Genomic DNA, 23,866 nt, shown 5'->3' with positions numbered 1-23,866 from the left:
AGACACGACCGAGGTAAGGAAGGCTGAAACCGACCACCACTGAGCAAGACACAGAAGTACAAGGTGTTCAGTGCTCAGAGACATGGCTGAGGTAAGGGAGGCTGAAACCGGCCATCACTGAGCAAGACACAGAAGTACAAGGTGTTCAGTGCTCAGAGACATGGCTGAGGTAAGGAGGCTGAATCCGACCACCACTGAACAAGACACAGAAGTACAAGGTGTTCAGCGCTCAGAGACATGGCCGAGGTGAGGACTCTGAAACTGGCCATCACTGAGCAAGACACAGAAGTACAAGGTGTTCAGTGGTCAGAGACACGGCCGAGGTAAGGAAGGCTGAAACCGACCACCACTGAACAAGACACAGAAGAACAAGGTGTTCAGTGCTCAGAGACATGGCCGAGGTGAGGATGCTGAAACTGGCCATCACTGAGCAAGACACAGGAGTACAAGGTATTCAGTGTTCAGAGACATGGCCGAGGTGAGGAGGCTGAAACCGACCACCACTGAGCAAAACACAGAAGTACAAGGTGTTCAGTGCTCAGAGACATGGCTGAGGTGAGGAGGCTGAAACCGACCATCACTGAGCAAGACACAGAAGTACAAGGTGTTCAGTTCAGAGACATGGCCGAGGTAAGGGAGGCTGAAACCGACCACCACTGAACAAGACACAGAAGTACAAGGTGCTCAGTGCTCAGAGACATGGCCGAGGTAAGGGAGGCTGAAACCGGCCATCACTGAGCAAGACACAGAAGTACAAGGTGCTCAGTGCTCAGAGACATGGCCGAGGTGAGGAGGCTGAAACCGACCACCACTGAGCAAGACACAGAAGAACAAGGTGTTCAGTGCTCAGACATGGCTGAGGTAAGGGAGGCTGAAACCGGCCATCACTGAGCAAGACACAGAAGTACAAGGTGTTCAGTGCTCAGAGACATGGCTGAGGTAAGGGAGGCTGAGCCCGACCACCACTGAGCAAGACACAGAAGTACAAGGTGTTCAGTGCTCAGAGACATGGCTGAGGTAAGGGAGGCTGAAACCAGCCATCACTGAGCAAGACACAGAAGTACAAGGTGTTCAGTGCTCAGAGACATGGCTGAGGTAAGGAGGCTGAATCCGACCACCACTGAACAAGACACAGAAGTACAAGGTGTTCAGTGCTCAGAGACATGGCCGAGGTAAGGGAGGCTGAAACCGGCCATCACTGAGCAAGACACAGAAGTACAAGGTGTTCAGTGCTCAGAGACATGGCTGAGGTAAGGGAGGCTGAGCCCGACCACCACTGAGCAAGACACAGAAGTACAAGGTGTTCAGTGCTCAGAGACATGGCTGAGGTAAGGGAGGCTGAAACCCGACCACCACTGAACAAGACACAGAAGTACAAGGTGTTCAGTGGTCAGAGACACGACCGAGGTAAGGAAGGCTGAAACCGACCACCACTGAGCAAGACACAGAAGTACAAGGTGTTCAGTGCTCAGAGACATGGCTGAGGTAAGGGAGGCTGAAACCGGCCATCACTGAGCAAGACACAGAAGTACAAGGTGTTCAGTGCTCAGAGACATGGCTGAGGTAAGGAGGCTGAATCCGACCATCACTGAGCAAGACGCAGAAGTACAAGGTGTTCAGTGCTCAGAGACATGGCCGAGGTGAGGACTCTGAAACTGGCCATCACTGAGCAAGACACAGAAGTACAAGGTGTTCAGCGCTCAGAGACATGGCCGAGGTGAGGACTCTGAAACTGGCCATCACTGAGCAAGACACAGAAGTACAAGGTGTTCAGTGCTCAGAGACATGGCCGAGGTGAGGAGGCTGAAACCGACCACCACTGAACAAGACACAGAAGAACAAGGTGTTCAGTGCTCAGAGACATGGCCGAGGTGAGGAGGCTGAAACCGACCACCACTGAACAAGACACAGAAGAACAAGGTGTTCAGTGCTCAGAGACATGGCCGAGGTGAGGATGCTGAAACTGGCCATCACTGAGCAAGACACAGGAGTACAAGGTATTCAGTGTTCAGAGACATGGCCGAGGTGAGGAGGCTGAAACCGACCACCACTGAGCAAGACACAGAAGAACAAGGTGTTCAGTGCTCAGACATGGCTGAGGTAAGGGAGGCTGAAACCGGCCATCACTGAGCAAGACACAGAAGTACAAGGTGTTCAGTGCTCAGAGACATGGCTGAGGTAAGGGAGGCTGAGCCCGACCACCACTGAGCAAGACACAGAAGTACAAGGTGTTCAGTGCTCAGAGACATGGCTGAGGTAAGGGAGGCTGAAACCCGACCACCACTGAACAAGACACAGAAGTACAAGGTGTTCAGTGCTCAGAGACATGGCCGAGGTAAGGGAGGCTGAAACCGACCATCACTGAACAAGACGCAGAAGTACAAGGTGTTCAGTGCTCAGAGACATGGCTGAGGTAAGGAGGCTGAAACCGACCACCACTGAGCAAGACACAGAAGTACAAGGTGTTCAGTGCTCAGAGACATGGCTGAGGTAAGGGAGGCTGAAACCGGCCATCACTGAGCAAGACACAGAAGTACAAGGTGTTCAGTGCTCAGAGACATGGCCGAGGTGAGGAGGCTGAAACCGACCACCACTGAGCAAAACACAGAAGTACAAGGTGTTCAGTGCTCAGAGACATGGCTGAGGTAAGGGAGGCTGAAACCGACCACCACTGAGCAAGACACAGAAGTACAAGGTGTTCAGTTCAGAGACATGGCCGAGGTAAGGGAGGCTGAAACCGACCACCACTGAACAAGACACAGAAGTACAAGGTGCTCAGTGCTCAGAGACATGGCCGAGGTAAGGGAGGCTGAAACCGGCCATCACTGAGCAAGACACAGAAGTACAAGGTGTTCAGTGCTCAGAGACATGGCTGAGGTAAGGGAGGCTGAAACCCGACCACCACTGAACAAGACACAGAAGTACAAGGTGTTCAGTGGTCAGAGACACGGCCGAGGTAAGGAAGGCTGAAACCGACCACCACTGAGCAAGACACAGAAGTACAAGGTGTTCAGTGCTCAGAGACATGGCCGAGGTAAGGGAGGCTGAAACCGGCCATCACTGAGCAAGACACAGAAGTACAAGGTGTTCAGTGCTCAGAGACATGGCTGAGGTAAGGGAGGCTGAGCCCGACCACCACTGAGCAAGACACAGAAGTACAAGGTGTTCAGTGCTCAGAGATATGGCTGAGGTAAGGGAGGCTGAAACCCGACCACCACTGAACAAGACACAGAAGTACAAGGTGTTCAGTGGTCAGAGACACGACCGAGGTAAGGAAGGCTGAAACCGACCACCACTGAGCAAGACACAGAAGTACAAGGTGTTCAGTGCTCAGAGACATGGCTGAGGTAAGGGAGGCTGAAACCGGCCATCACTGAGCAAGACACAGAAGTACAAGGTGTTCAGTGCTCAGAGACATGGCTGAGGTAAGGAGGCTGAATCCGACCACCACTGAACAAGACACAGAAGTACAAGGTGTTCAGCGCTCAGAGACATGGCCGAGGTGAGGACTCTGAAACTGGCCATCACTGAGCAAGACACAGAAGTACAAGGTGTTCAGTGCTCAGAGACATGGCCGAGGTGAGGAGGCTGAAACCGACCACCACTGAGCAAAACACAGAAGTACAAGGTGTTCAGTGCTCAGAGACATGGCTGAGGTGAGGAGGCTGAAACCGACCATCACTGAGCAAGACACAGAAGTACAAGGTGTTCAGTTCAGAGACATGGCCGAGGTAAGGGAGGCTGAAACCGACCACCACTGAACAAGACACAGAAGTACAAGGTGCTCAGTGCTCAGAGACATGGCCGAGGTAAGGGAGGCTGAAACCGGCCATCACTGAGCAAGACACAGAAGTACAAGGTGCTCAGTGCTCAGAGACATGGCCGAGGTGAGGAGGCTGAAACCGACCACCACTGAGCAAGACACAGAAGAACAAGGTGTTCAGTGCTCAGACATGGCTGAGGTAAGGGAGGCTGAAACCGGCCATCACTGAACAAGACACAGAAGAACAAGGTGTTCAGTGCTCAGAGACATGGCCGAGGTGAGGATGCTGAAACTGGCCATCACTGAGCAAGACACAGGAGTACAAGGTATTCAGTGTTCAGAGACATGGCCGAGGTGAGGAGGCTGAAACCGACCACCACTAAGCAAGACACAGAAGAACAAGGTGTTCAGTGCTCAGACATGGCTGAGGTAAGGGAGGCTGAAACCGGCCATCACTGAGCAAGACACAGAAGTACAAGGTGTTCAGTGCTCAGAGACATGGCTGAGGTAAGGGAGGCTGAGCCCGACCACCACTGAGCAAGACACAGAAGTACAAGGTGTTCAGTGCTCAGAGACATGGCTGAGGTAAGGGAGGCTGAAACCCGACCACCACTGAACAAGACACAGAAGTACAAGGTGTTCAGTGCTCAGAGACATGGCCGAGGTAAGGGAGGCTGAAACCGACCATCACTGAACAAGACGCAGAAGTACAAGGTGTTCAGTGCTCAGAGACATGGCTGAGGTAAGGAGGCTGAAACCGACCACCACTGAGCAAGACACAGAAGTACAAGGTGTTCAGTGCTCAGAGACATGGCTGAGGTAAGGGAGGCTGAAACCGGCCATCACTGAGCAAGACACAGAAGTACAAGGTGTTCAGTGCTCAGAGACATGGCCGAGGTGAGGAGGCTGAAACCGACCACCACTGAGCAAAACACAGAAGTACAAGGTGTTCAGTGCTCAGAGACATGGCTGAGGTAAGGGAGGCTGAAACCGACCACCACTGAGCAAGACACAGAAGTACAAGGTGTTCAGTTCAGAGACATGGCCGAGGTAAGGGAGGCTGAAACCGACCACCACTGAACAAGACACAGAAGTACAAGGTGCTCAGTGCTCAGAGACATGGCCGAGGTAAGGGAGGCTGAAACCGGCCATCACTGAGCAAGACACAGAAGTACAAGGTGCTCAGTGCTCAGAGACATGGCCGAGGTGAGGAGGCTGAAACTGGCCATCACTGAGCAAGACACAGAAGTACAAGGTATTCAGTGTTCAGAGACATGGCCGAGGTGAGGAGGCTGAAACCGACCACCACTGAGCAAGACACAGAAGTACAAGGTGTTCAGTGCTCAGAGACATGGCTGAGGTAAGGGAGGCTGAAACCGGCCATCACTGAGCAAGACACAGAAGTACAAGGTGTTCAGTGCTCAGAGACATGGCTGAGGTAAGGGAGGCTGAGCCCGACCACCACTGAGCAAGACACAGAAGTACAAGGTGTTCAGTGCTCAGAGACATGGCTGAGGTAAGGGAGGCTGAAACCCGACCACCACTGAACAAGACACAGAAGTACAAGGTGTTCAGTGGTCAGAGACACGGCCGAGGTAAGGAAGGCTGAAACCGACCACCACTGAGCAAGACACAGAAGTACAAGGTGTTCAGTGCTCAGAGACATGGCCGAGGTAAGGGAGGCTGAAACCGGCCATCACTGAGCAAGACACAGAAGTACAAGGTGTTCAGTGCTCAGAGACATGGCTGAGGTAAGGAGGCTGAATCAGACCACCACTGAACAAGACACAGAAGTACAAGGTGTTCAGTGCTCAGAGACATGGCCGAGGTGAGGAGGCTGAAACTGGCCATCACTGAGCAAGACACAGAAGTACAAGGTGTTCAGTGCTCAGAGACATGGCCGAGGTGAGGAGGCTGAAACCGGCCATCACTGAGCAAGACACAGAAGTACAAGGTGTTCAGTGCTCAGAGACATGGCTGAGGTAAGGAGGCTGAATCCGACCACCACTGAACAAGACACAGAAGTACAAGGTGTTCAGTGCTCAGAGACATGGCTGAGGTGAGGAGGCTGAAACTGGCCATCACTGAGCAAGACACAGAAGTACAAGGTGTTCAGTGCTCAGACACATGGCCGAGGTGAGGAGGCTGAAACCGACCACCACTGAACAAGACACAGAAGAACAAGGTGTTCAGTGCTCAGAGACATGGCCAAGGTGAGGATGCTGAAACTGGCCATCACTGAGCAAGACACAGGAGTACAAGGTATTCAGTGTTCAGAGACATGGCCGAGGTGAGGAGGCTGAAACCGACCACCACTGAGCAAGACACAGAAGAACAAGGTGTTCAGTGCTCAGAGACATGGCTGAGGTAAGGGAGGCTGAAACCCGACCACCACTGAGCAAGACACAGAAGTACAAGGTGTTCAGTGCTCAGAGACATGGCCGAGGTAAGGGAGGCTGAAACCGGCCATCACTGAGCAAGACACAGAAGTACAAGGTGTTCAGTGCTCAGAGACATGGCCGAGGTAAGGGAGGCTGAAACCGGCCATCACTGAATAAGACACAGCAGTACAAGGTGTTCAGTGCTCAGAGACATGGCCGAGGTAAGGGAGGCTGAAACCCGACCACCACTGAACAAGACACAGAAGTACAAGGTGTTCAGTGCTCAGAGACATGGACGAGGTGAGGAGGCTGAAACCGGCCATCACTGAATAAGACACAGAAGTACAAGGTGTTCAGTGCTCAGAGACATGGCCGAGGTGAGGAGGCTGAAACTGGCCATCACTGAGCAAGACACAGAAGTACAAGGTGTTCAGTGCTCAGAGACATGGCCGAGGTGAGGAGGCTGAAACCGGCCATCACTGAGCAAGACACAGAAGTACAAGGTGTTCAGTGCTCAGAGACATGGCCGAGGTGAGGAGGCTGAAACCGACCACCACTGAACAAGACACAGAAGAACAAGGTGTTCAGTGCTCAGAGACATGGCCGAGGTGAGGATGCTGAAACTGGCCATCACTGAGCAAGACACAGAAGTACAAGGTGTTCAGTGCTCAGAGACATGGCCGAGGTAAGGGAGGCTGAAACCGACCACCACTGAGCAAGACGCAGAAGTACAAGGTGCTCAGTGCTCAGAGACATGGCTGAGGTAAGGGAGGCTGAAACCGGCCATCACTGAGCAAGACACAGAAGTACAAGGTGTTCAGTGCTCAGAAACATGGCCGAGGTGAGGAGGCTGAAACCGACCACCACTGAGCAAAACACAGAAGTACAAGGTGTTCAGTGCTCAGAGACATGGACGAGGTGAGGAGGCTGAAACCCGACCACCACTGAGCAAGACACAGAAGTACAAGGTGTTCAGCGCTCAGAGACATGGCTGAGGTAAGGGAGGCTGAAACTAACCACCACTGAGCAAGACACACAAGGTGAAACATCAAGACTGGACCAAGAAATGTCTGAAGACAGAATTTACGGTTTTGTGGACTGATGACATGAGAGTGACTATTGACTCACCAAATGGATGGATCCGTGGCTGGATCAATAACGGGTACAGACCTCCACTTAGACACCAGCAAGGTGGAGGTGGGTATTGCGATGGTCTGGTATTATTAAAAATGAGCCATTTGGACCTTTTTTGGACTGAAGTTGGTCTCAAAACCAACTCCCAAACCTACTGCCAGTATTTAGAAGACACTTTCTTCAAGCAGTGGTACAGGAAAAAGTCTGCATCTTTCAAGAAAAACATGATTTTTATTCAGGAAAATGCTCCATCAAATTCTCCACTGCTCGGCTGGCAGTAAAGGCCTTAAAGATGGAAGAATAAAGACACGGCCCCTTCCTCACCTCACGTAAACCCTATGGAGATCTTGTGGGCCATTCTTATGCGGGAAATTTAGGTGTCAGTGTCTGGAGGTTGAGGTTGATGCTGTCCAAAAAGTTGATCGTCGACAGATTAAAAAACTGACAGACTCCGAGGGTGGCGTTTATGACTTATTGAGAAGCAGGGCGGCTACTCTACTATATTGGTCACCGATGTAGTTTTTTGAAATGTCAGAAGTGTATTTTTGTATATTTTGGGGTTGTTTGGTTATTATTCTGCACACTGAAAGGTGCCCAATAATTTTGCTCATAGATATTCTAACAAGAAAGAAAAAAAACTCACTTTTACTTTCTTAAATATTCAGGTTTATTAACTTTTTGGATTGACGATAGCACTGTAGTTGTTCAGTAATAAAATTAAATCATCAAAAATACAGATTGCCTAATAATTGTGCACACGGTGTAGATACTAATGACCTATTCTTAGGATAGGACGTCATTATCAGTTCAGTAGAGATCATACACTCGGCACCGATCATTTGCTTGCAGCTCCGGCGGCAGCTGGATGTACACAGCCATTCTTGGGTGATACAGCTCATCTCCCATCCACTTGCTATGTATAGACCATCAATATCAAAGTCCTAAAAATCCTGTATAAAATTATTTATTGTTCCTCAAAAACATTGACTATAGAAAAAGTCTTGTTTTTTTGTTTCCCACCTTGGCAGAATCCGCTCTTGTTCACATGTAGTTTGAGAGGGATATGAATAGTTTTAGGGCTTGTTCACACACTGTTTTTTTCTACGTGTATTTCAAGGGTAGAAAAAAAAAACCTGCACTTCACAGTAGCAGCAAAGCGAATGAGATTTCTGAAATCTCATGCACGTGCCGTTTTTATTTTTTTTAGGCGGAATTAAACCAATTTTTTTTTTTAAATCTGTATCATGTCAATTCTTTTAGCGTTTTGCAGCATTTTTCATCCACTCAAATGAATGGGGGAAAAAAAAGGCAAGTAAAAACGTGTGAAAAACCCGTCGATTTAAAGCAGCAATTTTCCTTCAAACACTGGTGTTTGTTGCAGAACAATCTCAAGCAAATACTCAATGTGTGCACATACCCTAAAGAGGTTTCTAAAAGAAACAGCATCACATATCAATAGCTTGTATTTTATTGCAGATTAGCTCCATTGTCATATAATCTCACCAAAGATTAGGGCAATACCACTGGGTAAAAGTTATTTTTAATAGGGCTCAGTTTGGGAAAAATAAAAGTTATGAACGCCCTCACTGATCCCTCAGTAGCTTTCCCGCTCCCAACTGCGGAATAGAGTTCTTGTCAAGAATTGTAGAGAGCAACATCCCCAACCAAAGAAGAACATTCTGAAATGTTCTAGGTTTGGCATGCGCTGTACTATAGATTGATCTCACATGGCAGACGGCCGGGAACAAAACAGAAGTGAGACTGAATATCTGCAGAATGAATAACGTGATCTGAGAGTTGCCTGACGGACTCTTCTCGTGTAACGGAAAAACGCTGTGCAGTCCGCAGCAATTTGGATGTTGCTGGACTACAACGATCAGCATTCTCAGCCGGCCTCCTCTAGTTGGTCGCTGGCTGCCATACTGCCGGACGGATGATACAGAATCAATCACACAGACGTTTCTAGAAATGAAATACAGGTTTGGCTTATTAGGAGGTTTATGGAAAACAGGTGCTTGGCAATTTGTAACAGAATTCATTGCCTCGGAACATGAAATAGACATTTTTACTATTGGAAATGACTACTGTGTAATGTCTGCTATCGTAGAGTACATCTGTCTGTCAAGGAACGATAGGGAGACATTGTTAATCTCAGCAGTAAACTGCTCTCGTCAAACCCATCGCTAAGGTTTTCCATCCGTGCATTCCAGCGGCTCCTAAAGTCAGGGCCGCTAAGTGGCATCATGCCTGTTCTCTTAGCGGCTCTTCTTCTTGTTTCTACATCACTAAATGTGACAGAAGAGGCTGCACAGAGGACGACAACTAGTTTTCCCTACAATCTATGCGCATTTATAAAAGCCACTAAATAAAATCTCAAATAAAAAAAGAAATTCTGACTTTTAATACAACACTGGGGTTTCCTTTTCCAGCGACTACGGCTGTTCCTCATGGCCACTAGAAGCCCTCAGAATGGCTAATAGTATTTTATCATGTTAAATGGTCAATTTGGCATAAATCAATACAAGGGAATGTGACAAGCTTTGAAATATACCTTATCAGAGAAATCCGCTTCTTTCTCCACTTATGAGCCACTTCTTCCCATCCCCATTGAACTGATCATTAACTCGCCAATCTCTGGATTGGTGTAGGTGTTGCTCAAGTTTTATTAATATCCAGCTGACTATTGTTAGTTTGTTTCTCATTTGTGTATCACCCTCTTATTATAGGTCCTAAAATCCATCTTGGTCACACTAAGACTGCCAGCGTCCTGAGGTATCACATTACAGCTGCCCTTTAAATTCAATTGATGGGGAGGGGCAGAGAGAAGCAGAGTGAAAAAGAGCGGCACAAACTCACACATGCTGCTGCCTTCTAGTAAATATTATTTTACCCCGTGGCTGGATTCACAGCTACACTGCACTGTAATGTCCTTCATACTGTAGCGTCTTTGAGACATGCACTACATAGAGACAGAGAACAAGAATCCCTCATGTCTCTGTGTAGTCTGTATGGGCAAATCTTAGCAGCTAGTCTCTACTCAATAGCTCAGAGACAACTGGAAATTAGAGACACAGTCCGAAGAGGGTGAAAAGTGCAGCATATGAGTCATATAATGGTCAGAAATCTGCCAGCAATTCCTCTCGCCTCTTCATGCAACTCAGCAGCCATAGTTCGGATTCTTGCAAGTTATATAGGTATGCAGCCTTGTGCAAAAGTTGAGAAAATAAGAAAAATTATGTGAGCACGCCAGTCCAAAGTACAAAATATTTGCCCTCACAAGGTGCATGGTGATCAAAAGCATCGGGGGACCTTCCCGCCCTGTTTGCTAAGTCAATACCGAGGGAATGAACCAGGGAGCTGATTATCACTTAATGCAGTTGGACTAATAAGCCTGTAAATATTTCTCCAGGTTATCACAGGGGTAGTAAATATCTTTGCAGGTGTGATTCAGCCGATTGAAGCATCAGAATTCTCCAAATTTCTCTTTTGTACAATCAGAAAATCAGCAATAAAAGCAAGCATTCTCTCTGTATGAGGAAGAAAAATGTCGCAAAAGTTGAAACCGATGCAAAGCAGGTTCAAGATCAGTGAAGACGCAAGTGCCAGGGACACATTTTATGGTCTCCGCTGTATTTGAAGTGCGGCCCATGTCTAATCCAGACATATATGCTTATCTTCCCAGGCAGAAGTCAATTCATCAACCATTGCATAACGCTCTCAGGAGTGGTGGGGAATTCACAGAGGACTTGCCGGTATTCGCTGAACCCTTCTGATGGCGCTGACATACTGTATAACACTTGGCCACCATCCAACTTAAACAAAGGCCTCGCACAACCGATCAACAGATTGGGATATCATTGCGCTTCATACGGTGTCATCTTGGTTCCAACTTCAAGGGATTCCATCGTGAAAAATCACGTACCTTGAAATATATGGTGAAGCCGCCAAGTCCATTGTTACTAGCTGCAAACAGAGCCGCCAGGTTTTCCACTTTTTTTTTTTTTTCAGTCTTCAACCTTAATTGAAGCGAAATTCCTTCCATCTTGTCCCGTTCGTGTCTCTCCCAAAAAATACTACACAGAAAAGTGTTACTTGAACATTTCAATAAATGTCTGCAGCCAAGGTTGGGAACACAAGGGCCTCACAGAGAAACTATTCCAACTAAACACCATTGGTAATATTTAGGGCAAAGTCCCCTCCGTCCCAAACAAGAAAAGTTTAGCTAAAACTCATTATCTGTATTTGTGATTAGCTACACATGTCAAACTCTGGCCCTCAGGGTGGTTTTATTTGGCCCCCAACACCAAAACCACCACCTCTATGTGGGGCCATTATTCTGTATGGAGGACTATGTGGGGCCCATTATACTGTATGGAGGACTATGTGGGGCCATTATTCTGTATGGAGGACTATGTGGGGCCATTATTCTGTATGGAGGACTTTGTAGGGCCATTATTCTGTATGAAGGACTATGTGGGGCCCATTATTCTGAATGGAGGATTATGTGGGGCCCATTATTCTGTATGGAGGACTATGTGGGGCCCATTATTCTGTATGGAGGACTATGTGGGGCCCATTATTCTGTATAGAGGACTATGTGGGGCCCATTATTCTGTATGGAGGACTATGTGGGGCCCATTATACCGTATGGAGGACTATGTGGGGCCATTATTCTGTATGGGGGGCTATGTGGGGCCATTGTGTATGGAGGACAATGTGGGGCCATTATTCTGTATGGAGGACTATGTGGGGCCCATTATACTGTATGGAGGACTATGTGGGGTCCATTATACTGTATGGAGGACTATGTGGGGCCCATTATACTGTATGGAGGACTATGTGGGGCCATTATTCTGTATGGAGGACTATGTGGGGCCCATTATTCTGTATGGAGGACTATGTGGGGCCCATTATTCTGTACGGAGGACTATGTGGGACCATTATTCTGTATGGAGGACTATGTGGGACCATTATTCTGTAAGGAGGACTATGTGGGGCCCATTATGCTGTATGGAGGACTATGTGGGGCCATTGTGTATGGAGGACTATGTGGGGCCATTATTCTGTATGGAGGACTATGTGGGCCCATTATTCTGTATGGAGGACTATGTGGGGCCCATTATACTGTATGGAGGACTATGTGGGGCCATTATTCTGTATGGAGGACTATGTGGGCCCATTATTCTGTATGGAGGACTATGTGGGGCCATTATTCTGTATGGAGGACTATGTGGGGCTCATTATTCTGCATGGAGGACTATGTGTGTCCCATTATACTGTATGGAGGACTATGTGGGGCCATTATTCTGTATGGAGGGCTATGTGGGGCCATTGTGTATGGAGGACAATGTGGGGCCATTATTCTGTATGGAGGACTATGTGGGGCCCATTATACTGTATGGAGGACTATGTGGGGCCCATTATTCTGTATGGAGGACTATGTGGGGCCATTATTCTGTATGGAGGACTATGTGGAGGCAATTATTCTGTATGGAGGACTATGTGGAGGCCATTATTCTGTATGGAGGACTATGTGAGACCATTATTCTGTATGGAGGACTATGTGGGGCCCATTATTCTGTACGGAGGACTATGTGGGACCATTATTCTGTATGGAGGACTATGTGGGGCTCATTATTCTGTAAGGAGGACTATGTGGGTCCCATTATACTGTATGGAGGACTATGTGGGGCCATTATTCTGTATGAAGGGCTATGTGGGGCCATTGTGTATGGAGGACAATGTGGGGCCATTATTCTGTATGGAGGACTATGTGGGGCCCATTATACTGTATGGAGGACTATGTGGGGCCCATTATTCTGTATGGAGGACTATGTGGGGCCATTATTCTGTATGGAGGACTATGTGGAGGCCATTATTCTGTATGGAGGACTATGTGGAGGCCATTATTCTGTATGGAGGACTATGTGGGGCCCATTATTCTGTATGGAGGACTATGTGGGGCCCATTATTCTGTACGGAGGACTATGTGGGACCATTATTCTGTATGGAGGACTATGTGGGGCTCATTATTCTGTAAGGAGGACTATGTGGGGCTCATTATTCTGTAAGGAGGACTATGTGGGTCCCATTATACTGTATGGAGGACTATGTGGGGCCCATTATTCTGTATGGAGGACTATGTGGGGCCATTATTCTGTATGGAGGACTATGTGGAGGCAATTATTCTGTATGGAGGACTATGTGGAGGCCATTATTCTGTATGGAGGACTATGTGAGACCATTATTCTGTATGGAGGACTATGTGGGGCCCATTATTCTGTACGGAGGACTATGTGGGACCATTATTCTGTATGGAGGACTATGTGGGGCTCATTATTCTGTAAGGAGGACTATGTGGGTCCCATTATACTGTATGGAGGACTATGTGGGGCTATTATTCTGTATGAAGGGCTATGTGGGGCCATTGTGTATGGAGGACAATGTGGGGCCATTATTCTGTATGGAGGACTATGTGGGGCCCATTATACTGTATGGAGGACTATGTGGGGCCCATTATTCTGTATGGAGGACTATGTGGGGCCATTATTCTGTATGGAGGACTATGTGGAGGCCATTATTCTGTATGGAGGACTATGTGGAGGCCATTATTCTGTATGGAGGACTATGTGGGGCCCATTATTCTGTATGGAGGACTATGTGGGGCCCATTATTCTGTACGGAGGACTATGTGGGACCATTATTCTGTATGGAGGACTATGTGGGGCTCATTATTCTGTAAGGAGGACTATGTGGGGCTCATTATTCTGTAAGGAGGACTATGTGGGTCCCATTATACTGTATGGAGGACTATGTGGGGCCATTATTCTGTATGGAGGGCTATGTGGGGCCATTGTGTATGGAGGACTATGTGGGGCCCATTATTCTGTATGGAGGACTATGTGGGGCCCATTATTCTTTATGGAGGACTATGTGGGGCCCATTATTCTGTACGGAGGACTATGTGGGACCATTATTCTGTATGGAGGACTATGTGGGGCTCATTATTCTGTATGGAGGACTATGTGGGTCCCATTATACTGTATGGAGGACTATGTGGGGCCATTATTCTGTATGGAGGGCTATGTGGGGCCATTATTCTGTATGGAGGGCTATGTGGGGCCATTGTGTATGGAGCACAATGTGGGGCCATTATTCTGTATGGAGGACTATGTGGGGCCCATTATACTGTATGGAGGACTATGTGGGGCCCATTATTCTGTATGGAGGACTATGTGGGGCCATTATTCTGTATGGAGGGCTATGTGGGGCCCTTATTCTGTATGGAGGGCTATGTGGGGCCCATTATTCTGTATGGAGGAATATGTGGGGCCATTATTCTGTATGGAGGACTATGTGTGACCATTATTCTGTATGGAGGACTTTGTAGGGCTCATTATACTGTAAAGCCCGCGACTTTGTCCAAGTTTTCATTTTGGCCCTCTGTGTATTTGAGTTTGACATCCCTGTGATAAGCAATGAGGTCACCAACAATATGACAAAAAAAAAAATTTTTTAAAGTGACCTATAAAATATCTTTAGTAGGATTCCATATATTTGATGAGGAATGTCCACCTACCAAAATGTCTATCCTTACAGAGAGTGATCATACATACATGTCAAAGGGCCAATCAGCCTAGATTTAAGCTCTGTACTTTTACTTTATCTCGGATCAAACAAAAATAATCATAGAAACTACTGGACCTAATAAAAAAAGGCACAGTGTGAACCTGGCAAACCATCATTGAGTCTTGAAAGTAAAATATCCTTCAGCTTCGGTGAGCAATCCTTCTGACTGGTGAGAAAATTGCAATTAGGCAGGCAATACTGCGTCAGCGTTACGTAGGACATTCTAGTATTGATGCGTCTTGGTACAGAAATTCCAATAAGGGTCGATTCACATGACCGATCTCTCCACATCTGAGAAAAAAATGTCTGATTATTCTGATCAGAGTCTGATCAGTTTTTCTAAAACATGGAGACTAAAACAAAAATTTCCACCTTCTCCATTCCGTCTGTCTGTGAAAATCGAACAGTGCTTGGATGTTATCCGAGTGCAGCATGATTTTATTTTACAGACCCGCAGTTTTTCGTTGCCGATTTTGACTCGACTCTCGGATCAAAATCGGACAGGTCTCAGATTTTCTTTTTTGCGGAGAATTTGGTTCAAAGAAGAAAAAAAAAAGAAATGGACCTGTGCACAGCCTCATAGAATATCATAGGTATGAGTGCCATTTGTGACGGTTAACACTCGTATGCGAAAAATCGGTCATGTGCTTGAGCCCTAATGTAGGAAATCTACTACTGGAAGACTAACCGTATCTAATGATCCACTGAAAACTGTGCGGGATGACCAAGAGTCAAAGCTCTCTCCTGGGAGAGTATGGAACCATGTAAAGTGGAGGGCCGACAGTATAATAATAATAATCCAGGGGAAGATTCACATTTCAGATATCTTTTGCAGGAATTAATATTAATGAAGCATGCAGAAATCGATGCACACGACGCAGAATGGAACGGACTTTCAATTGCAGAACATTCTGGAGTCTAAGGCTATGTTCACACATCATTGTGTTTTTGGCATCAATTTTCAGCAGAAAAACCTGATGTTCAAGGGCAATTTGTTCAGGGTTTTTCTTGCAGTTTTGGTGCTTTCTTAATGCGTTTTTGGTGCGTTTTTTTCACGTTTTTTCTGTCCCTATTTATGCATGTACATAAAAGTTCTGTGAAAAAAAAGAACCCCATTCTATTTTGGCATCAAAAAACGCTGAAAAAACGCTGGTACAAATTTTGATGCGGTTTTTTCAGCTTTTTTTTTTTTTTACCAAAAATGCTGAAAGAAGTGCCATGCTCTATTTTCCAAAAAAAAACATGCAAGGCACAAAATCCTGAACCAAAAAAACATGTGTGAACAGAGAATTATGGTTTCTCATAGACTTTGCTGGTACTACAAAACGCAGCTGAAAATTTACATAAAAAACTACATAAAAAAACACAAAAAAAACATGTGTGAACATAGCCTAAAAAGTCAGACGTTTAGCTCTTTTGTGTGAAAGTGCTACAGAGGAGGGAACAGAAGAAAACGGTCTTTGTCTTATAAATGTTGAGGACAATCTATACCGTCCAACTAACTTGTTATCTACACTGTTTGTTCCCTGTCTATTTAACTACGGATTTCCTCATTAATTTGTTCCATGGCTAATAAAGCATCCAGAAAATCAACAGGAAGAGTGAAAGTTAACACATGGAGAAGAAGAGATATTCTGCTAAATGCAACAATGTGTTTGTTCTTTATTTACTTTATGAATGGAGAGATGAAAAGTTTATAAAAATAAAAAAATAAAAAAAAACTTTGTTAAATAACATTTATGATCATAAATACCACATTTTTATGGTAAAGCAGAGGGGGAAAAAAAAGAAGGGGAGACTGCACCAAAGAAAAAAAAATAATAATAATAAGGCAATGTTCACACATCATGGTCTTTTCAGCATTTTTTTTTTCTGCAGCAAAACCTGATCTCTTGCCAGGAGGTTGCTCAGGAATTCTCTTGCCTTTTAGCTTGTCTTTTGGTGCATTTTTCGGTGTTTTTTTCACTGTCCTTTGTCTCTTTTATGCATGTACATAAAGTTCAGTGAAAAAAAAACTCTCATTTTCGTTTTGGCATAACAGTGAAGGAGGTGAATTGTTCAGGAATAGTTTACCTAAGACACTGGCAGTGCATTGAGTTTGTATGACACCATTTACTTTCACACTATGGGGTCTGCCATTCAGCTGTTCAGGGCATTGTTCAATTTCACACCTCCGTGAGCCACAGGTATTGTTCAATCTCACATGTAGCTCAGCCAATAATTACACTGTACACATCACTAATTTAATTGAACTCTCCCAATACAAACAACCATCTCAGTGACCAAGACAAGATGGTAAAATCTCAAAAATAAATGCGTTGCACATACTGCTGTACTTACTTATTTTCACTAAAAACGCAACAAAACCTGATAGCTATGTTCACACTAGGCATTTTTTTCAGCGTTTATTCACTACCCATTACTTCCAATGGGTGAAAAAGAGCTAGACGGCAATAAAAGCAGTTAGTGGTGATGAGCTCAAGCGCTCTTTACTCGAGTTTGCAACGAATATGGCGGATGTTCGAGTGAGATGCTCGCGTCCTTGCGGCCGCATGTTTTGCAGCGGTTAGGCATCCCACGCTTGTTTTGTGGCGGTCTGACAAATACGGGCAATCCCTGCATGCTTTGCGGCTGTCCAACAGCCGCGAAACATGCAGCCGCAGGGACGTAAACATGTCACTCAAAAAAGGGCGAATTTTACAAAAAGGGGGCATAGCTGACAAATATCAGAAATAGACTCCAGCTCACAGCTTGTGTAGATTTTATGTTATGTTGCATGGGCAGCCAAAAAAATCTGCCAAATGTGAAAAAGGCTTACGCCTCTTAAAAAATTTGGCTCATCTCACACTAGGAGATTTCTGTTCAAGACTGGCATATGAAGCGTCCGTATAAATATTTCCTCCACTAAGTCTCTGAGCTTGGTACCCCAGTCAACACTGAAATAAGATGGAGAGACCACTGTTGGCGGAGTGAGCCTTCAATCGGCAGCTAAACCGTGTATGGACAAATTTATTGGGGAAATTTGATAATTAAAGAATAGTCAAACTACACTTTAAGGTGCATTCACCGCTACAGTTAAGTTGAATTAAATGACCGCCTATTGGCAACACGTTTGCCGGTCGGTGGGCGTTTAAAAGCCTGTTCACACAGGCAAACAGCTTCAGATGCAAACAGCTTCAGATGCACATAAAAAAGGCCAGCAATACATCGTTCTGGGTGCATTGTTCTTGACAGCTCAAGCCCTGTTTCTACATGTCGACGTACTACCGAGAATAATGATCTTTTGGGCAAACAAAAAGATCATTTCACCTGAAGAACAAGCGTTTTGCTCGTTCATCGGTAGCCGTTTACACTGCACAATAATCAGGAAACTAGTGTTTCTAGGAGAGCTTGTTCCCAATAGTCCTGTAGTGTAAAAAATCACCTTTATAGGATGATTTGCAGCGCAGCTGGATATAGATAAATCTTCACACGGGAACGCGATGCAAAATATATACAGTTGTGCTCAAAAGTTTACACACCCCGGCAGAATTTTTCCTTTCTTGGCCTTGTTTCAGAGAATATGAATGATAACAAAATAACTTTTTCTCCACTCATGGTTATTGGTTGGGTGAAGCCATTTATTGTCAAACTACTGTGTTTTCTCTTTTTAAATCTTAATGACAACCAAAAAACATCCAAATGACCCTGATCAAAAGTTCACATACCCTGGTGATTTTGGCCTGATAACATGCACAGAATTTGACACAAATGGGTTTGAATGGCTACTAAAGGTAACATCCTCACCTGTGACCTGTTTGCTTGTAATCAGTGTGTGTGCATAAAAGCTGAGTGAGTTTCTGGGATCCAGACAGACTCTTGCATCTTTCATCCAGCCACTGATGTTTCTGGATTGTGAGTCATGGGGAAAGCAAAAGAATTGTCAACGGATCTACGGGAAAAGGTAGTTGAACTGTATAACACAGGAAAGGGATACAAAAAAAATATCCAAGGAATTGATGCCAGTCAGCAGCGTTCAAACTGTGATTAACAAATGGAAAATCAGGGGCTCTGTAAAAACAAAACCATGGTCAGGTAGACCAACAAAGATTTCGGCCAAAACTGCCAGGAAAATTGTTCGGGATGCAAAGAAAGACCCACAAATAACATCAGTTGAAATTCAGGACTCTCTGAAAACTAGCGGTGTGGCTGTTTCAAGATGCACAATAAGGAGGCACTTGAAGAAAAATGGGCTGCATGGTCGAGTCGCAAGAAGAAAGCCATTACTGCGCAAATGCCACAAAGTATCTCGCCTACAATATGCCAAACAGCACAGAGACAAGCCTCTAAACTTCTGGTACAAGGTAATTTGGAGTGATGAGACCAAAATTGAACTTTTTGGCCACAACCATAAACGTTACATTTAGAGAGAGGACAACAAGGCCTATGATGAAAGGAACACCATTCTTACAGTAAAGCAAGGAGGTGGATCACTGATGTTTTGGGGATATGTAAGCTACAAAGGCACAGAAAACTTGGTAAAAGTAGAAGAAAAGATGAATGCAGCACGTTATCAGCAAGTACTGGAGGCAAATTTGCACTCATCAACCTGGAAGCTGCGCATGGGACCTACTTGGAAATTCCAATATGACAACGATCCAAAACACAAGGCCAAGTCGACCTGTCATTGGCTACAGCAGAAAAAAGTGAAGGTTCTGGAGTGGCCATCTCAGTCTCCTGACCTCAATATCATTGAGCCACTCTGGGGAGATCTCAAGCGCGCAGTTCATGCTAGACAGCCCAGGAATTTACAGGAACTGGAGGCTTTTTGCCAAGAAGAATGGGCAGCTTTACCATCTGAGAAATTAAAGAACCTCATCCACAACTACCACAAAAGACTTCAAGCTGTCATTGATGTTAGAGGGGGCAATACACGGTATTAAGAACTGGGGTATGTGAACTTTTGATCAGGCTCATTTGGATGTTTTTTGTTGTCATTCATATTTAAAAAGAGAAAACAGTAGTTTGACAATAAATGGCTTCACCCAACCAATAACCATGAGTGGAGAAAAAGGTTTTTTTTTGTTATCATTCATATTCTCTGAAACAAGGCCAAGAAAGGAAAAATTCTGCCGGGGTATGTAAACTTTTGAGCACAACTGTATGTAGTTTTATGTATCAACACGTTTTGGGGTGGAATAGAATTCATGTGACTAAAAAGAGGACCGGACTGAAGCAGGGAACAAGGCGATTGGTGAAAATATTACCGCACTTACACTACATTCCACATTCATTTACATAAGTTTAGGCAAAATATTTTTTGGGGGGAGCGCTTCTTTAATGTAACATGTACAAATAAGGGAAGCATCATTCATTTAACAAACTACCCAGCATTGACAAATTTGTCAACAAACGTCAGGTAATATTTTACGTAGCTGAACAGCGGGCCCCCAGAATCTATGTCACTGGTGGGCCCTTGGCACCCAAGTCCTAGACAGCGCTCAGTGTGTAAGATGTGAACAGAGTCCAAGTATGAAGGTAACTTAATCACCCCGTGCCCACCATGTGGACACAACTGTGTATAACTAATCCTAAGGTCCATGCTCTAATGTCAGCTATCGTACATATATAACATGTGCTAATAAAATAAACATAATAAATGACAGGCTGACGGTTTGTTTTGGTCCTCGCTATATCCTTTCATGAAACGGCCCTGATAACATAATCATTCCCTTCTTGTTTTTGTTGTACTTGTCATGTGAAAAACATTTTTCGCACAATGCATACGGAAAAAAACAAATAAATCAAATGTTTAAGGAATGTGATCGGGGAAATTCCTTAAATTAAAGCCAAGATTCAAGCTTCATGTGAGATTACAGAACAAACAGCACATGGAAAATGACGTTTATAGAATTAATAGGCTTTCACACTGAACCAAAACGTACAAAATATCTCGCTCCGCAGGTGTATAGCACACAAAACCCAAAGAGGGGCGATGTATGAAGTTAGAAAAGAGAAGAAAAGGGTTATACATTCAAGCACCCACAAAATCCACAAAATGCTTACTCCTGATCTCAAAATAAGGAAATTATTAGAAGTTGCCCCTGTACTTGATCTCATTTGATTGTCTACATATGACAACATCTATCTGTAGATCATCTTATTGATGCGATGCGGGCCTCTGCGCCCCAAGACGCGATGCGGGGCGAGCCTCTGCGCCCCCCGACGCGATGCGGGGCGGGCCTCTGCGCCCCCCGACGCGATGCGGGGCGGGCCTCTTTTCCCTCTACAGGAAGAACATTTTGAATATGTGACATCCCCCAGACAAAAAAAAAAAAAAAAAAAATTAAGAGGGGACATCTTTCTGAGCCTTAAAATAAATAATCAAACAAATTAAACATTTTTTCAACCTGACTTGTATTAATACAATGAGATGAAATTTATGTAATGAGACTTACGCGGCAATTTCTCAAACATTACAGAGAAAAGGAAGTCACGTGGGGTCATGTAATATTCTCCATCATAGGCCAGAGAGGCAAAATGCATAAAGCGCTGCTTCCGGAGAGATTGCTTTTCTTTGACCTCATCAACGATATCTTCACTCTGCAAAATAATACAAATAAGCTACAGGTGAATATGGGTTGATATACCCTAGTCAGCTGCGTCTTTAAGAGTCTAACAAGCCAATTGGACCCAGCCTAAAAGTGTGCAATTATTTCTAGACATTTAAGTAAGTGTCTAAAAAATTGTTGTAGGTTGTAATAACAATAAAATCACATGTACAAAGTAGCTCTGTATTTTATTGTATCCTTATGCAGGGACTTCAATAAAACAAGTTAAAAAATTAATATACTCTAGTAGGGTCATCTAATACACGGTACATTTTTTACCCTTTACAACGGCGGCAAAATACATATGAAGATGTTAAAATATTGAGAAAATTCAGTTTTCTAAGTGTTAGATGCTTTTTAACAATAAAAATAAAAATTGTTTAAAGCAGATTTGTTACTAGATAGTCCACCAGTCTGATCAGGTTGTACAAACACTGAAAATCTATGCCAGAATGGCTGTATAATCCATTATTAAAGTTTATATTCAATCCTCAGTGTCCCTCCTCCCTGCTAAACTCTCACACTGGTCAGTACAAGCTGCACCTGTCAGTCAGACTGAACACACAGACTCACAAACATCTCTCATTCTATAGCTGGATTCCTAAAATGCTTATTTTAATAACGACAGTCATTTTCACATGGATTTTCCCAGTAAGAACATCAGGCTCATCAGGTCTAGCAAATCTATGTAACAATGTATGAAGTCTGTATTGCGATATGTATTATGGCAGATCTTCCTTAATGTGGTTGTCCCAACATGGGGTGTCCACTGCTTGGGACTCCCTGCTCCGACACGGCAAATTTATATGGATGTCATGTAATTGTAAAGAATATTTTTTTTGTATAATGGCCGCTCTTAATATAATATTTGGCCAACCACAACTTTCCCAAACCAGACTAGCTAATCGCTAGGGTTTTCAGAAACCAGATTTTATTTGATCACCACTAGACCATGAAGGCTCTTTTTCATCTATTTCAAGGCAGGTTTATAATGGAAGCCATGGTGCTCTGCTGTATCCATCCATTGACGTGAATGGCGCCTCGGACACAAATGTGAACAGGTCCTTTTCTTCTTGTACCTAGACCAGAGCTTAATACTCAAAAAGTTAGGAGCTGGTGGCAAATACATAGAAACATTGACCACCTTACTGGGAATTGTCCACTGCTAGGCTCGACATAGCTTTTACTTAAGCTGGCCATACACATTATTAGATAGCTGCCAGCCAAATGATGGTTGGGCCGACAGCTGCCACTCTCGACACCTGCAATGCCATAGCGCTCCTGTGTGACAGAACCACTGCCAGACTCCTCTGACAGCAGCTCATCTCACCCAACAAACAAAAAGGATCTGGTGTCGAAAATTCAATGGTTGGATCTAGATGATGTCTGGGGAAGAGTCAAGAGGCTACCATACACAAGAAAGGGCTTGTCCACTACTCAGACAACCCCTTCTAATACCCTATATATACACCTTGTAAAATAACACTTATAATCAGTTCCAGGTTCCAGCGGTGTCAGCACTGGCTCTCCTGGGGATCGTGCGACATTAGGTTATGCAATCCCTGGGGCCAACCAGTCCTGGCTTCACTCTCCCCACCTTCGGGTGAATCATACACAATCAGAGTGTAAGGGATCAGTTCTCGGGTAGACGCTGGTGCACACACTGGGGTCCGATTTGCTGAAACAAACGTGTGGTTTATTAAATGTCCATAAACCGTCCAGCGTAACAAAACAAAGTAGCATCTTCTGGATAAAAAAAAAAGGGATAACAGAACCAAAACGGAAAATAAAGAGTCCACATAAAGCACAGGCTCATCCATTTAAACGTCAGGCCTTCACTCAGCCTCCAGCAGAGACGGAGACATACAAGCAAGGCCTTTTCACCTTGCACACACTGTGTCCTAATGATACAGCTGAACTACCTTATATCTGCCATACCACGCCCCGGGGTGGGGAAAAGTGAGCATCCAGTCCCGCCCACATCCCTGACTGCTCGTAAACTTGGCACTTGCCACGCGCTATTAACACTCAGCACTATAAGTGCTGGAGCTTGCTGTGGGGCTTACATCACTGAGGTTAACCACCTCTGAGATACATATCTCCCTTCAATAATGTGTCCAGCGGCCATCTTACTACAGGAAGTGAGAGAGCTGCTGCTGATCCCCGAGAGAGTTAGCGCCGACAATGCTGGAATGGCACGGTCACCGGAGGTGAGCACAGGCGTTATTATTTTACAAGTGCGAAACAAAAGGGATTGTTAGGGGTTGTCCGAGTACTGGACAAACCTTTTAAATGGTCGTCTGATTCTGCAGATTTATCTAATATGTATGTGGGGCCTTTGGGTCCAACTCCACAGGTTGTTTTTAGCA

General features: G+C 45.2%; 1 protein-coding gene across 1 annotated transcript in view; it reads right to left on the bottom strand.

Annotated features, from left to right (window-relative positions):
- MICU2 (mitochondrial calcium uptake 2) overlaps positions 1–23,866 on the bottom strand; it is a 312,841-nt gene that overhangs the window by 157,245 nt on the left and 131,730 nt on the right. Inside the window, exon 2 of the mRNA XM_073662237.1 lies at positions 21,345–21,489. Coding sequence (XP_073518338.1) covers positions 21,345–21,489 — 145 coding nt within the window. The remainder of the gene's footprint in view (positions 1–21,344; positions 21,490–23,866) is intronic.

The sequence above is a fragment of the Phyllobates terribilis genome, unplaced genomic scaffold (genome assembly GCF_046119375.1).
Source record: "Phyllobates terribilis strain yellow unplaced genomic scaffold, ASM4611937v1 Scaffold_2__4_contigs__length_985480577, whole genome shotgun sequence".
In the NCBI taxonomy this organism is placed as follows: Eukaryota; Metazoa; Chordata; class Amphibia; order Anura; family Dendrobatidae; genus Phyllobates; species Phyllobates terribilis.
This window is presented reverse-complemented; position numbering and strand designations above follow the sequence as displayed.